The 16,749-nt window shown below is 51.4% G+C and overlaps 1 protein-coding gene across 3 annotated transcripts in view; it reads left to right on the forward strand.

Moving 5' to 3' along the window:
• Positions 1–16,749, forward strand: part of ecel1 (endothelin converting enzyme-like 1) — a 218,075-nt gene that overhangs the window by 96,885 nt on the left and 104,441 nt on the right. For all 3 annotated transcript variants that reach the window (XM_072474279.1, XM_072474277.1, XM_072474278.1), the window contains exons 4-5: positions 34–126; positions 221–345. In XM_072474279.1, coding sequence (XP_072330380.1) covers positions 34–126; positions 221–345 — 218 coding nt within the window. The remainder of the gene's footprint in view (positions 1–33; positions 127–220; positions 346–16,749) is intronic.

Consider the following 16,749-nt stretch of genomic DNA (forward strand, 5'->3'; position numbering starts at 1 on the left):
CAATTTATTTTCCTAAAAAAAAAATGACTGAAGGTAACAATTTCTGAATCGGATACTCTAAGAAGAGACATCAATACCATGTACAACAAAATCACTTTGAGAGAATTGCAGCGCATAGCACCAACTGTGAGTAGCTTTAGTTTATTGAAAATAAATTTGTAGAGTTAATCTTCTCACCTATAATTGTACATGTAAGTACCATCCCTTTTCCATTTCACAGGTTCAGTGGAAACGTTTACTGGACAGAATTTTTCATGATAACCTTTCAGAGGATGAAGAAATTGTAGTGCTAGCCACTGATTACATGCAGAGAGTTTCGGAACTCATATCAAAGACTTCTCCAAGGTAAGATGTTTCAAGACTTATGAAATGTTTTTACTGTGCTACAGAGTTATTTTATTGAATCAAATTCCTAAGATTCCCTCATCTATTTTGTGGTAGATTATTACAGTACTGTAATTCACGTAAAAGGCTTAAGATATAGACTAGGTACTTTGTAGGAAGTGGAATACAAAATTAGCCTATTAATGGAAATCTGACTTGAGTTATATAGGCGGGCCATCTTCCAAATGGAATATACCACAGGGTTTCATTGAATATTGGGGGTTCAAGAGGTAGCTCACCACCACCTTTTCAAAGGAAATTACCATGTCCATTAATACTCTTTTCCCGTGGCTTCTGTGTCTATTAGCACCCCGTTTCCCTGGGTTTCTGTGGCTATGACTCATCTTTCATTCTCACTCCACAGTATAAATATTTCCCACTTTCTCTGTCTTATAGCTTTAACAAAGGGTCATCTGGACTCGAAACGTTCGCTCTTTTCTCTCCCTACAGATGCTGCCAGACCTGCTGAGATTTTCCGGCATGGGCTCAAGGGAAATTAGGGATGGACAATAAATTCTGGCCAAGCCAGCAATGCCCACATCCCATGAATAAATAAAAAGAAAATAAATTCCTGTATATAGTGATAAATGTTGAATAATTTATGTAAACATTATGGAATTTGGGCTCATTGCATGATATTACACAGAGGGAATAAGTAGGCTACAAGCCTTCTCAATATTTTGTATATATTATGCTTAGACTCAACTAGCAGGGAGAGCATAAGCAAATCTTTTTATGCTCCAAGCATGCACATGTAGAACCTTCCTCCTTCCCACTGCACTTCAAAGCAGGGTCTAACAATTAACGGCAGAATAGATTCCTATCTTGGAATAAGACTGCAGATTTTAGCAATGTTAACTTGGGGAGCTGAACCTTTGCTACCTCTGAGTCTTCAATTTCAAAACAGATTACATTGTACTTAAAGAACAGGCTCCTTTAACCCGAGTACAAAAACAGGACATCAGCACATGGAAGTTGTTCTCAAAACAGAATGCAATGTTAAGAATGACTGAGAAAAATCAGAGGTTATAATTTTAGAAACTTCCTTGTCTCCCCTAAGTATGGCGTGAGCTATAGACTTCACATCTCCTCTGATCACAATTGATTTGATTACGTCTAATAAAATTGTAATTTAGTATGCTGTTTTGTTTCATTTTCTCTGATTGCATCACCACATTATGCTGGGCTGTTTCCAGTCGATCAACAAAGACAATCTAGCAGCCATAAAAATTTTAATACCTGTTGGGATATAACGTTTAATACCTGTTAGATATAAATGTTTTACCGGCAGTTATATACCCATTTCAAATAAGTGACTTTTATATTTGCTCAGATAAGTCATTAAAGAAATAATTCAATTAAATTCTAGACAATAAACAGGGTGCAGACATTTTCCTAAAGTTCAAAATCTAAAAGGCGCATCTTGGGCGCCAAAAACGGAGCGAATCAGTCCGGCATCGCGCTGCCCCAAAGGTGCGGAATTCTCCGCATCTTGAGGGGCCGAGCCCTCACCTTGAGGGGCTAGGCCCGCGCCGGAGTGATTTCCACCCCGCCGGCTGGCGGGAAAGGACTTTGGCGCCCCGCCAGCTGGCGCGGAAATGACTTTGCCGTGCGACGCATGCGCGGGAGCGTCGGCGGCCGCACACGGCATCCCCGTGCATGCGCAGTGGAGGGGGTCTCTTCCGCCGCTGCCATAGTGAAGACCATGGCGAAGGCGGAAGGAAAAGAGTGCCCCCACGGCACAGGCCTGCCTGCGGATCGGTGGGCCCCGGTCGCGGGCCAGGCCATCGTGGGGGCACCCCCCGGGGCCAGATTGCCCCGCGCCCCCCCAGAACCCCAGAGCCCGCCCGCGCCGCCTTGACCCGCCGTTCGAAAGGTGGTTCAATCCACGCCGGCTGGCGTAGGTTGACAGCGCTCAGACGCCGGCGCGATTTCCGCCGACCGGCGCGATTCCCGCCCCTGCCGAATCTCTGGTGGCGGAGAATTCGGGACACGGCGGGGGTGGGATTCACGCCAGTCCCCGGCGATTCTCCGACCCGGTGGGGGGTCGGAGAATCAAGCCCCTTATTTCTGAGCTTCAACTTCATTCCTTCAAACTTGCCATCTTTTGAATCACAAAAAGAAATGATTCAACCAATCGTTTCCTGTGCTTTTCCTTTCCTTTGTGATGATCATAAATGCATGCCCCCAGAATGGGAGAGTTAGAAGGGAGCTATTTTGTTGATATCCTCTAGCTGGAGAAAACTGGCCTACAATGATCTACAGGAGGAAAAAGACAAAAGCTGCTGTTAGAAAGTTGTCAATGGCAGCCCTCTTACAGCCCACGGCAACCTTCAAATAAATGCAGGCCAGTGAGTTGAAAGACCCATTGGCCGGGATTCTCCGTTCCGCCAGCCGGCCAATGGGGTTTCCCATTGTGGGCAGCCCCACGCCGTGGGTGCGCTCTGGCGCAACGGAGAATCCCGACACCAGAGAATCCAGCCCATTATTTTGACTCGGGCGAAATTCTCCGGTATCGGCTCGATGTCCACCGATCGGCGCCCAAAACGGTGCAAATCAGTCGGGCATCGCGCCGCCCCAAAGTTGCGGAATCCTCCGCATCTTTGGGGGCCGAGCCCCAACCATAAGGGGCTAGGCCCGCACCGGACTAATTTCCGCCCGGCCAGCTGGCGGAAAAGGCTCTTGGTGCCCCGCCAGCAGGCGGGGAAATGACATCTCCGGGCGGCGCATGCGCGGGAGCGTTAGCGGCCGCTCACGGCATCCCCACGCATGCGCTGTGGAGGGAGTCTCTTCCGCCTCCGCCATGGTGGAGACCGTGGAGACCGTGGCGAAGGCGGAACGAAAAGAGTGCCCCCACGGCACAGGCCTGCCCGCGGACTGGTGGGCCCGCCCGCGGGCCAGGCCACCGTGGGGACACCCCCCGGGGCCAGATCGCCCGCGCCCCCCCCCAGGACCCCGGAGCCCGCCTTGTCCCACCGGTAAGGTAGGTGGTTTAATCTACGCCGGCGGGACAAGCATTCTAGCAGCGGGACTTCGGCCCATCCGGAGAATCGCGGGGGGGGGGCGGCAACCTGCGCAGCGCGATTCCCGCCCCCGCCGAATATCCGGTGCCGGAGAATTCGGCAACCGGCGGGGGCGGGATTCACGCCAGCCCCCGGCGATTCTCCGACCTGGCGGGGGGTCGGAGAATCTCGCCCAGTATTTCCGGCAGGTGATTAGAGTGAGTCTTGCAGGTTTACCTCTGGGCTGCTGCTGGCCATTCGAGTCCATTGGGAGCTGGTGCTACTGGGGTGGCCTTTAACCCAATTTAAGAACAGCTAAAGAAGAAAGCACCGGACAATATCAAATTAAAAATAAATTAAATTAAGCAACTTGGATATTAACATTAATTCAATCTGTCTACTCAAACTTAATATAAGTTGATATCAAGCCTCAGTTAACTAGTAGAAAAATACCTAATATTCAGATTGGTATGGGAAAACTTGGAGAAACAAATAATTAGGTCATAAATCCCAAAGGATTGTTTGATTTTAGGGGAAAGAATTTTTTCAGATCAGGATAATCTGCTTTTTAATCTGCGTGAGTAGCAATTGGCATTCACGAGTGTAACCATTTTTGTTTCTGCGCAATTTATTTCTCAATGTGCTATTTCCCTTTTCAGCTTTCCTAAAGCTGTTGCCTTCTCATTATTAGTAGCCTAGGGCTAGTCATTATTCACATATGAACATTGACCATGATTGTTGGCAGACTTTGAATTTGAAGTATTATTTGTGGAAGTGTCTGGAAAGCTGAAGTGGCCAACCACACAAAATTACTGTGATAAATATGTAGAGGTTGAAACCTACGCCCGATTTTAATGGGGGGACCAGTTTGGCGTGAATGAGTCAGGGCCCGGCTTTTTACGGAGTCAAGTTGAGTCGGGAGCCCTTTAAAAATGGCAGGCTGATCCCGCTTCCAGAATTCTTGACCAGAATTGCATGTTGTGTGGTTTTCGGGTTAGTCTTTTAGCGGATGCGGGCTGGTTCCTGTCAAAATCCTCCATCTGGCATTCCCAACCTGGCCAGCTTCATTGTGAAGGTCTTCAACTGCTCCTCAATTTTTGTTGAGTCGGGCCAGGTTTTTAAAGAGTCGTGGTTCTCAGCTACTCAGAGGAGTCATGAACCTGAGTGTGGATGAGGGGGCCACATTATGCCCTTCCACCCACCCCCTGGGGAGGATTCTTTGTTCCCTGCCGCCAGTAGTGGAGTTCCCCATGCAGCATAGAATGCTGTGCAAGGGAAAAAATGGGATCGGCACCGATGCTCCGCCCCTCGTTGCAGCAGCATTGGGGTTCACGGGAGGATGCAAATGGGTCATTTGAACTTATTTGTAACCCATTAAAGCGCTAGACACTGGATTCTTGATGCCTGCATGGTGCTCCAGCTCTCTGGGCCTGGATTCACGTGGACCCGGATTGATGCAAGTATTTGCCAGTGTGGCCCTGACGCGATGGACCTCACGGTGGGCCAAGGGGGTAAGTATTTAAGGAAGGTGCCCCCAAAGGCCATCAGAGGGCCCACTACCCCACAACGCAATTCCTGTCCATCCCTCCCACCAGATCCCCCCCATCAGCCCCTCCCATCAGAACCTCCATTCAGTGACCCCCATAACAGAGACCCGTTCCCCAACATCTAGTCATAATTGACAGCTCCTGACCACATCAAAAGCAGTTAAGTGGTTTCTGCTGAGAAAAAGAGGAGTGAAACACTTAACTCCAAGATTTATATAAACATTGCGGTTAGGTCAAAGCAGGGTACTTCAGATGCATTCAAGCGTGAAGGGACATGAAAATAAGCAATCCAGATATATGGCTGTCTGGAAGATATTACCCTGTCAATTGCAGCCTACTATTTCTCTTTGATAGTGAATAGAAACCTTGCAACTCAAACGATCTGAGGGGGTTTAATACTTTATGATGTGTTTTGACTTTCTAATAGCTTCTGCTTTCTGGACATTTGCCTGAGGCACCAGGTGTAGGGTGCACTTTAGCCCCTTTAGTAAGGACCACTCTTTAGCTTCCAAACATGGGTGACTGATATGTGGGAGTGGTCTCTGATATGGGGGGGGGGTCTCTGGTGCGTGTTGCCTGATGGGGAGGTCTCTGATGGAGGGTTCATTGAAGAGGGGGATCAGGTCACCCTCATGTATGTGTCCTGTGTGTGTGTGGGGGGGGGGGGGGGGGGGGGGGAATCCAGCAATTCTTGTGGTGGTGAGGGGGAGGATGCCCCTATGTTTCAGGAAGGGGCTGAAAAGCCTTTCCCGAAAACCACACAACATGCAATAGGGGTCAGGAATTCTGGGCCTTGCTATTGGGCTGCCTGCTCAAAATGGCGGCCTGCTCAAAATGGCGGCCTGATAGCGGCATACAGAATGGAATCTCTTGCACTCCCCACCATGCATGAATTTGTATAGTTAGGGTGAACAAATCATGTCTGGATGCTGCTCCTAGTGCCGGCGCAAATCAGAAGCAATTCAGTTCCAGTGGGAGAGCAAGGGGCTGGATTCTCCGTTTCAACGGCTAACTGCCGGCTGAAACGGAGAGTTTGCAGGCGTTTTATGATGCCAAAATTGACGGCGAACCCTCACTGATTCTGGGACTGGTGAGGGGCTAGCAGTGGCGCCAGGTGAAACACCCAGCTCTCACGCCGTAAACGGCCGGAGAATGGCTGAGTCCATGGTCACGCATGCGCACGGCGATAACCTGCAGCGGCCACACTGTACAACATGGCACCGGCCATGCATGGACCCCACAGGCCACTCCTTGGCCACCCCCAACAGTACTCCCAGCCCTCGCGGAAGCCCCCCTCCCCCGGCCAGAGGCACGGCTCCCGGCCGAGTGTGGCGGCGCTGGACACAGTCTGCAGCTGCCGCGCTGGGTTCCCGACCGCTCAGACCACATGTCAACCGCGCGCTCCAGAACTCGGCCCATTGGGGGCGGAGTATCACGGGAGTGCCTTCCGGTGACGCGCCAACGCCGTTCCAATGGCGTGCAGCGCCTGACGAGATTGCAGTATGTCCGTCGGGATGAGCATGGCTGACCGGCGTTAAACCACGCTGGCCCCGATTTGGACATCGAAAGGGATTCTCTGCCCGATCGCTGATTATGGTATCGGCATCGGGCAATGGAGAATCCCGCCCAATATCTCCCAAATGGAGAATCCAGTTCCCTATGTCTCTTCATGCCCCCATGCCAAGTTATGCTTCCCAAGCACCACTTCAGGCCTCTCATGCTACCTATCCAGCTCGCCCTTCCACACTCCCATTAAGGTGTTTCATGCCTCCTATGCCAAGTTACACTGCACTATCCATCACCTCACCCCTGCTCCCCTCCCCCCTCCCCCAGGCCACCCATGATCCATGTCCCCTATGTAAATTCTTGCACTTCCATGTCCATTGGCCCACTGTACATTTTCTTGAACCAATTAAAATTGCAGTGTAAAATGGGGTGTGTTAAAATAGGCTTTGAAAAATGGACTCCTTTCATCACTTTCCCCGACACTTTAAAAAGGGTCAATTATCCAGGCCCTTCGAAGTTTCAAAAACTACAAGCATTTGAACACTAATGTGAACAGACATTATGAAATTGACTGCAAAGATCAGAGATCTTGTGCTGCCAGTCAAACAATGTCTCTTCTGGGGAGCTGATGTTTCATTATTCTAGTAGGTAGCTTGCTGAGCCCAGGCATTGGAATTTTCCCAGATCCTCCTACCGACCTCGAAAATGAAAATCCTGGCCCCAGATGTCAGCACAAAAGGCACCTAGTCTGACAGAAAGAGGCTTTGGGTATTTTAACTTCCGGGCCTTATTTAAATAGCACCTGCTGACTTCCCACACAATTCAGGCAGTAAACAGAGCAAATTTGTGCAAAGAGTCAACCTGTTGAGCCAGAAAGCCAATCTCTTTCAATGGTTAATGCAAGGATTCCTGATTTGAAGATCAGAGGGAGGATTTTCCTCGTTCTTCTCATGGGTATTGTAAGGGTTCTTCCTGTTTATTCCCTTATTTCCCCTTCCTTTTATTTTTCCGTTATTATTTTTGACCGAAGGATGATTAATGGACCTGTATCTTTAAGTCACACAGCAGACTTCAGGGGCGGGATTCTCCGACCCCCCCCGCCGGGTCGGAGAATCGCCGGGGGCTGGCGTGAATCCCGCCCCCGCCGGTTGCCGAATTCTCCGGCACCGGATATTCGGCAGGGGTGGGAGTCTCGCCCCGCCGGTTGGCGGCCCCCCCCCCCGGCGATTCTCCGGCCCGCGATGGGCCGAAGTCCCGCTGCTGGAATGCCTGTCCTACCAGCGAGAATCAAACCACCTCTCTTAGCGGCGGGACAAGGCGGCGCGGGCGGGCTCCGGGGTCCTGGGGGGGGCGCGGGGCGATCTGGCCCCAGGGGGTGCCCCCACGGTGGCCTGGCCCGCGATCGGGGCCCACCGATCCGCGGGCGGGCCTGTGCCATGGGGGCACTCTTTTCCTTCCGCCTTCGCCATGGTCTCCACTATGGCGGAAGTGGAAGAGACCCCCTCCACTGCGCATGCGCGGGGATGCCGTGAGCGGCCGCTGACGCTCCCGCGCATGCGCCGCACGGCAAAGTCATTTCCGCGCCAGCTGGCGGGGCACCAAAGGCCTTCCCCGCCAGCTGGCGGGGCAGAAATCAGTCCGGCGCGGGCCTAGTCCCTCAAGGCGAGGGCTCTCCGCACCTTTAGGGCGGCGCGATGCTGGACTGATTCGCGCCGTTTTTGGTGCCGGTCGGCGGACATCGCGCCGATTGCGGAGAATCCCGACCCAGAAGTTACAGGAGAGATCAATCTCCTAGGGCGTGATCCAATGGCCACGCTGTGCCCAAAAAGCAACACACCGTGACGTGGCCGATAAAAGCTGGGAGACCCCGCTCCCAGGCTCTACCTGACTTGCAACAACTCCCGAGATCCAATGCACTCTCGCGAGACGTTGCAATGTACATCCCACCCATTGTGGGCGGGATCTCTTTTTGGCAAATCTGCATATGAGAGTGAGACAACTAGTCACTCTTGCAGATTCCCAAGATTCCTGAGGCTTTGGGATTTATCCCCTTCGCCTTGGAGACCTCGGGTGACTGCTGTTTGGTACAGGTCTCCACAAAAGGGGACCAGATGGAACGGCACTTGTGGGATCTCCCAGGGGTTCAGAGGCCCCAGAAGCATGCCCTTATGGAAGGTTGGTGGCAAGGTGCACAGATGGCACTGCAAGCTGGCATGGGCGGTGCCAAGCTGACATTTTTGCATGCAAGCAATCGGACCAGGGGTGCCCTGCGTGGGTGTTCCGTGGGTGCCGGGGACCCTCCCATAGAGCCGCGGGCTGCAGAAATGTCGGGGGTTGCTTTGGGGGCCTCGGAAATCGGGACGCCATTTTTAATGGCTACGCTTGGGTGTTCCAGCGAGTTGAGCTCCCCAATGTACAAAACATGGCTATGTGCAGTCTCAACTGCGTGTTCCCTGCTGAGGCCCCTTATACAATGTGAGTCGCGTTCTATAGCCATATGTTTGTCGGCACTGCAAGCGTTGGTAAAGACATAGCTAAACAAGCTCCCCATGGGACTTTGTTTCCAATTAGTTGAATTGCGCCCCTAATCTCTGCTTGTTTGAACAGGAACTGCAGACGTGTCAGCACCAGAGAGTGAGAGATAGGGTGGGACTCGGTTTAATTGATTGGCTGATGGGAAATGAATTGGTCCAAAAGACCATACTCTGCCCAGTATGATTAGTGGTGTTTGGATCCTATCCCAGTGGAATGTCTTTTAGAGCCTCAAGGAGTTTCAGTTTTTAGGCACAGGGAGAAGGTCTCTCTCGCTCCTGTGTTCTCTCCAGAAAATCTGTGAGGGCTGAATTTCTGAACTTGCAAAGAACCTGAATTAATCCATCTACAGGAAAACCATTACAGGCAGCAAACAAAAACCAGAACCTGCTATCTCTCTCCAGAAAGACTGTGAGTGCTTCATCTGAAACTACAGAGGTATGAACGAATCTACAATAAAGATAATCATCGGAAACAAAGACTCTTTTTTCCTTTTTACTTATGATTTTTTTATCCCTTTATTCCTTTCTGTGTTTGTCTGCCCTGTGTGTATATAGAGTGTGAGGGGGCAAGTTAAAGTAGGGTTTAGGAATTAGATAATAGTAAACCAGTTGCATTTGCTGCATATTTCATCACAGCTCTTGTTATGAATAAAAAGTAATTGTGTTTTCATTTACAAATCTGGTGGCTGTAATTATTGGGCAGCCAAGGGCCAAAGACTTATGGGGCGGAATTCCCCCCCCCCCCAAAGCCGGGCGGGAGAATCGCTGGGGCGCGCGCGTGTCCCGCCCCAACGCCCGCACGCGATTCTCCCACCCCCCCCCCCACATCGGCGCGGCGAGAATCACGGCAGGCCGCTGGGAGAATCGCCGCCCGCCGTTTGCAACGGGCGAGCGGCGATTCTCCTGCCCGGATGGGCCGAGCGGCCTGCCCAATACGATGTGTTCCCACTGGCACCGTCCTCCCCTGGTCACTGCCGGTGGGAACAGCGCATGAACGCTGGGGGGGGGGGGGGGGGGGGGGGGGCGGCCTGTGGGGGGGGGGGGGGTTCCTGCACCGTGGGGGGGGGGCCTCCAATGGGGTCTGGCCCGTGATCGGTGCCCACCAACTGGCGGGCCGGCCTCTCTGAAGGAGGACCTCCTTTCCTCCGCTGCCCCGCAAGATCCATCCGACATCTTACTGTGGGGCGGCCTCGGGGAGGACGGCAACCGCGCATGTGCGGGTGACGTCATTTACACGGCGCCAGCCGTGTCACTTACACGGCGCCAAGGCCCGGCGCGCGTAAATGATGCGACGCCGCTCCTAGCCCCCCGGGGGCAGGAGAATAGGGGGCTGGGAGCGGGCTCCGATGCCGGAGTGAAACATTCCGGTTTTCACTCCGGCGTCGGCACTTAGGCTCCTGATGGGAGAATTGCGCCCAGGCTATTTTCCCAAGAATTATTGGTTAATTCACTTGTGTTGTGACTCCAGGTTAAGTGGGGCTGGCATTGACCGTGCACTAACCCAGGGTGTTGAAACAGTATGTGCTGAGTATCGAAAATATTGGAACAATGAGCAAGTCGGAACACACTCCATTTGATCACTACCAAAGAGTAAAAGGTTAGAAAGACAGAGAGCAAAGAGAGATGTGAGGGCGTTGCAATTAACAAATATGCCAATCACAGAGGTGAATTGAGCGACTTGCAAATTGCATAATAGAGACTGTTGGATGATAGAAATTATAATCAGTGTGGTCATGGAGTAACATGAAAAGAATATAATGTAGATAACACGAGAGAATCAAGGAGGCACCAAAATGGAAAAATGGGGGAGAAAGGAGCTTCAACAAAGCAGAACTGAAATTTAAATAGCAAATACTGGCTAAATGCTGTGTTGTGCCAGTCCAAGAACATAATTAATCACAATAGGGGCAGATCTTTCACACATACTGAAATTCTGACAGTCTCCACCATAAATGCTTTTTCCTATTTCCCTCCAGCTGGAAATCTGTTGACTCAATCAACCACACACAGTGGTCAGAATTATTTTTCAAAGTGTTGGTTCCGATGAAAAAACCAGTGAGGTTCCCGCTGATGCCAACCGCAGGAAAACTCACCAAGTACTGAGCCTCTTTAACAATGTTTTGTTCCCATATGATTAACGCTCTGTTGTGGCGGCTTAACTCCGATTCACTCGCCCCGGCAAAGCATATCTCTGCAATCGGTGGGGCGCTCCTTTTAAACGTCTCCACAGCACTTCTTCCAAGTCCTGTTGGGGGATGGCTGCCACGAAGATAGCACCAACATTTCCGGTGGAACCCCTCACCAAAGTCCTGGGTGGTGTGGAACAGCCATGTGACATCCTCTACTCACGTTCCTGCAGTTGGCCATCAATCAAGGTCAGTGGGCAGTGGGCGCAATAGTGAGTGCCAGCTCACTCCACAAGAGGAGAGGTCAACATTGCTGGAAAGAAGATGAATGACCTTCTTTGTGAGAGTGGATAATCTACTCCTCACAGCCCTGCTCTCTGTCACCTCCCACCCATGCCAGACTTCATCACCATCTAAACCAGCATGACTCCCATCTCCACTCTCCCCATCCCTCTCATTGCAGGCAAAACCGGTGTGAGCGGGAACAGCCTGCCAGAGTCGTGCCCGCGCTGAGAACTCTAATGCCCTGTGAGGAGAGAGCCCTGGAGCTGCTGGGGAGGAGCAGGACTGCACCTGTTCAGAGGGCGAAGTGGGGACACAAGACAAAAGTGAGAACCATCAAGACATGCAGCCGTGTGCAAGCCTCATCATGTAAGTTAACTTTCTCTCATCATTTATCCTCCGTGATGCACTAATGCCATCTCACTTCCCGTGCAGGTCATCCTCCACCAGCGCAGATACTCCCACCCCTGTGGGATTAACTAGTAGGCAGGCTTCTGGGCCACTTACTGGTGAGCACCTCACAGCTGAAGATCCACAGCAGGCAGAGGAAAGAACATTTCAAGGAACTGGCACTCTGAGGGATGCCAGAGCCCAGGACTCAGCTGAGCCCCTGGCCTGTGATGCACCCCTGGATCCAGTCATCCCAGAGCATCTGGAGATACAAAGGCAAAGTTGTGAACATCAAGAAAGGATGACCGCATCCCTCCTGGGATTGCAAGGCCAACTGGAGGAGTCCCATTGCCTACTGTACAAGGAGATGATGCGTCACTCCAGTGCAATGGAGACATCACTGTAAAGATGGAGTTCGCAATTGAGTCCTTGGCACAGGACATGCACTTCATGGCGGGCAATGTCTGCTCCATGGTTCAGCTCATGACCTCCATGGCTGAGGGCATTAGCTCCATGGTGCAAGGCTTCAACTGCATGTGCAGGCACTAGTGAAAATCCATGAGTGTCAGCTCCAAAAGATGACAGGGCTTCTGGATCTCACTCCAGCTGCTACTCCAGCACATGGAGGAGCCCCAGTCCCCGGGAACCTGAATGGAAGAAGACTGGCAGGAGCGCAGCCAAAGGCTTTCCACCCAGCAGATTCTGGGGGTGTCCAGCCCACCTGACACCCCCCCTCCAGGCCACACGCTGAGGAGAGCAGCACTGGAACAACCTATGCAGCCCAGACCCTCAAGGTCCAAACTTCCCAGGGGACGCCCACCAAGGTCATCTCGGGCAACAAGGTGTGGAAGCTACCAGGTCACCTAAACCTCTGCTGTGGATCCAGGGGATAAACCTAGATGTAGTGGGAGGGTGAGGAAGAGTCAGAAACCAAAGGCACCTAGTGTGTATGGGTGAACATCGGCACTTATAGAGATAAATCACCATTGTAATATCGCTGGAGTATTAAACTTCACTTAGTTCACCCATACAGATCCTCCATGCTGTCATTTCATGGCACCATACTCTGCAAACTCTCACGCACACTCAGGCCTTCACCCTGTGGAGTGTGAGAATTTTTCATAGAATTTACAGTGCAGAAGGAGGCATTCGGCCCATCGAGTCTGCACCGGCTCTTGGAAAGAGCACCCTACCCAAGGTCCACACCTCCACCCTATCCCCATAACCCAGTAACCCCACCCAACACTAAGGGCAATTTTGGACACTAAGGGCAATTTATCATGGCCAATCCACCTAACCTGCACATCTTTGGACTGTGGGAGGAAACCGGAGCACCCGGAGGAAACCCCGCACACACGGGGAGGATGTGCAGACTCCGCACAGACAGTGACCCAAGCCGGAATCGAACCTGGGACCCTGGAGCTGTGAAGCAATTGTGCTATCCACAATGCTACCGTGCTGCCCGAATTGCAGTGCTGTGACTCCCACCTCCCACACCGACAACGCAGTAAAGACGCGCCACTGCTGACACAGCCCACCCCCCACAGATGACAAAGTGTGGAGATCCTGTCCATCTCATACGTAAGGTGGAGAAAAATATCAAGACCCCTGACTTCGGATGGGCAGTCGCAGTTGCATTTTGTTGGCCAGCGACTCTGAACCCCACGATAAGCCCATTCATGGGCAGGATGCGCTCAGCTCTCTGTCAAGCAGGAGTCAGACATATCACTGAGGATGAGAGGAGATTCGCTCTGTCCTCAATGGATGATATAATCATTCTCCTGCAGTATGGGCTTTAGCGCGCTGCCCATGAATGTGGGAACTATCACGGGAACTTCCTGCAGGCATCACATTAGTGAACTGATGTCAGACTTCATGGTGGAGAGCTCTTCACTCCCTAGTCCTGGTTGTCTCCAAATCAAGGGGCAACGAGGACGTCTCTAGCCCGTGGCCCCATGCGGGCCTGGTCATCACCAGAGGTCCTTCCTTCTCCTTCTCCATGTGTTGACCCTTGCCGCCCTCCTTGACCTCCTTCATTCAAGGCACTCCTCCTGGTCCAGCTGTTCTCCCCGCTGCAGTCCCAGGTGTGCAGAGTGCAGCAGACCACAATGATGTGAGACACCTTCTGGAGGCTGACTTGGAGGGCTCTCCCGACCCATCCTGACACCGGAACTGCATCGTCAGCCATCCAATCGCCTGTTTGACCAGCGCATGCTTAGACATATAAGCTTTGTTGTAGCGAGCCTCAGCGGGTGTTTGTGGCCTCTGCACTGGCATCGTCAGCCACATCCTGAAGGGGTACAAGAGGAGCCATCTCGCCAGCTGCTGCTCTCCCTCGAGGATGGCTGGGATCTTTGAACACTGCAAGATGTAACTATCATGGATGCTCCCTGGGAAACGGGCACACATCTGAATGATGTATATTGCGTGGTCACAGACAAGTTGGACATTGAGGGAGTGGTTTTCCTTGTGGGTCATAAATGGCGTCCTATGCCACCATGGAGACCACAGAGCCACTTGGGTGCAGTTGTAGGCACCCTGCATCTGGGACATGCCCGCTAAGCGGGCAAAGCCCCTGGCCCTGGCGTCCTGGCTCGCCTGGTCCCGGTCCAAGTTGATGAACATGGGAGCCCTCACAAAGAACACACCTGTGATGTCCCTTATGCATTTGTTACTGCACAGGGCACCTCTGTTTTCCTGAAATGAGCCGCTGGCATAGAAGTTCAGAGCGGCAGTAACTTCCATGCAGCTCATGCCCTCTGGCTTCACAGTGCTGCCAGAGTGTGTGGGTTCATTCGCACTGAACGCCCCCCCTCCCCCACCTCCCCCAGCCCCGAGTTGAGCCCAGCTGGGTCACCACACCCCCTTCGCTGCCTTCTCTGTGACAGTTACCCCGGGTGCTAATAGCAATCCAGAGGTGAGGTCATCAGGTTCTTGTTTTTATATAGCGTTGTAAACCGCGTCAGCGTGACATCACGCCGGCGACTGATGAATATTCAATGAGTGGGGAAGTCCCGGAGGGAGGGTTCATTCATATTATAATGTATCAAAATGTGGTTCCCGGCCTTCCACAGCAGAGTTCTCATCACACCGCTGGTCAGGGGCCTGGAAAATCACAAATCAAAATCTCACTGGAGAGAATCACATTTTCTGATTCTCATTGTAATTTCTACTCACATCATCGTTCTCACTGAGAGCTAACACAGGCTCAAAATCGCCCAAGTGTGTCCTATCAAGATGGATGGTGACAGCTACTGACCAAAACTATTAAAGTCAATGTTCAGATCAGAGAGTTGCAGTGGACTCAGAAGAAGGACAAAATGCTGTTCCTGCATTGATCTGGCTGGAATAGTGCAGAGCGATCGAACAGAATCTTCTAGAAGCGGCGGGAGTCTTAGCAATGGCTGCAGAGCCAATGAGAGCCCCGCTGTCATATCTTTGAGTTTGCTGCAAAGAGAAAAGTTATGGAGGTGCCCACAGTCTGGATTCTTACAAACAAAAGTAGACGTTTTATTTAGGGATGTTGCTCATACAATTGAAGATGGAGAACTTGAAGCCCGCGCAAACACTCACTGCTGACATTACTACAAGATCACGTGACACTTCACCAGCAGGGATGTATTCTCTGATACTTAACGCCTGCGTTCCCTCTTTTACTGAAGACCTGCATCATCTTGTTCAATTCAGGCATTTCACACACCAGCTGTGAGCCTTCCATGGGAACAAGTATCATGGGGTTGAAGTCCTGCCTGCTGAGAGCTGCCAGCCATGGGGCTAGTAATTCTATTGAATGGTGGCGGCACACTGGGAGGCGGTGGCTGCTGCTGGTATGACATCTAACTGAGGCCTAGTATCATCATTGGATCTCAGGCCAGAGTTAAGTGGTGACAGGATGGTGGTAGCTGCAGGATAATGGTTGCTAGAAGGCTTAAGACTAGAAGCAGAAAGCAGGAATGGAGTATATGGCATCAGGGAGTGGGGCAGAGGTATGTCAAGAGAGTGTCAGTGGAGTTGATATTTGGGGGTTGGGTTTAGACCATGGCTAAGGCGGGAGGTCATGGAGGGTTGAAGGAATCATGAGGGTTATATGGTCAGGGTGGAACTTGAGGAGATCACAGGCTGTGGGGTGATTCTGAGATGATAAATCGATATGGCAGCATCTGGTTGTGAGTAGGAGTCTAATCACAGTGATGGAATCGAGATTGTTTGAGGACCTGTTGAATCCTGCTATTCGTGCTTCCCTTCAGTTATTGGATCTCCCAATAGGAAGTGTGGCCCAAAGCCTGCTATAGTCTGAGGCATATCGCCTTTGGAGCATATTTAAATATAATTCTTGAGAGCAGTCAAATTGCACATTCCAACCCGTCTCTATTAAAAGTGGAAGTGGGAATCATAGAATCATAGAAGTTTACAGCATGGAAACAGGCCCTTCGGCCCAACCAGTCCATGCCGCCCAGTTTTTACCAGTAAGCTAGTCCCAGTTACCCGCACTTGGCCCATAACCCTCTATACCCATCTTACCCATGTAACTATCTAAATGCTTTTTAAAAGACACAATTGTACCCGCCTCTACTACTACCTCTGGCAGCCCATTCCAGACACTCACTACCCTCTGAATGAAGAAATTGCCCCTCTGGGCCCTTCTGAATCTCTCCCCTCTCACCTTAAACCTATGCCCTCTAGTTTTAGACTCCCCTACCTTTGGGAAAAGATGTTGACTATCTACCTTATCTATGCCCCTCATTATTTTATAGGCCTCTATAAGATCACCCCTAAGCCTCCTACGCTCCAGGGAAAAAAGTCCCAGTCTATCCAGCCTCTCCTTATAACTCAAACCATCAAGTCCCGGCAACATCCTAGTAAATCTTTTCTGCACTCTTTCTAGTTTAATAATATCCGTTCTATAATAGGGTGACCAGAACTGCACACAGTATTCCAAGTGTGGCCGTACCAATGTCTTGTACAACTTCAACAAGAC

This window comes from Scyliorhinus torazame, chromosome 14, assembly GCF_047496885.1.
Source record: "Scyliorhinus torazame isolate Kashiwa2021f chromosome 14, sScyTor2.1, whole genome shotgun sequence".
Taxonomy (NCBI): Eukaryota; Metazoa; Chordata; class Chondrichthyes; order Carcharhiniformes; family Scyliorhinidae; genus Scyliorhinus; species Scyliorhinus torazame.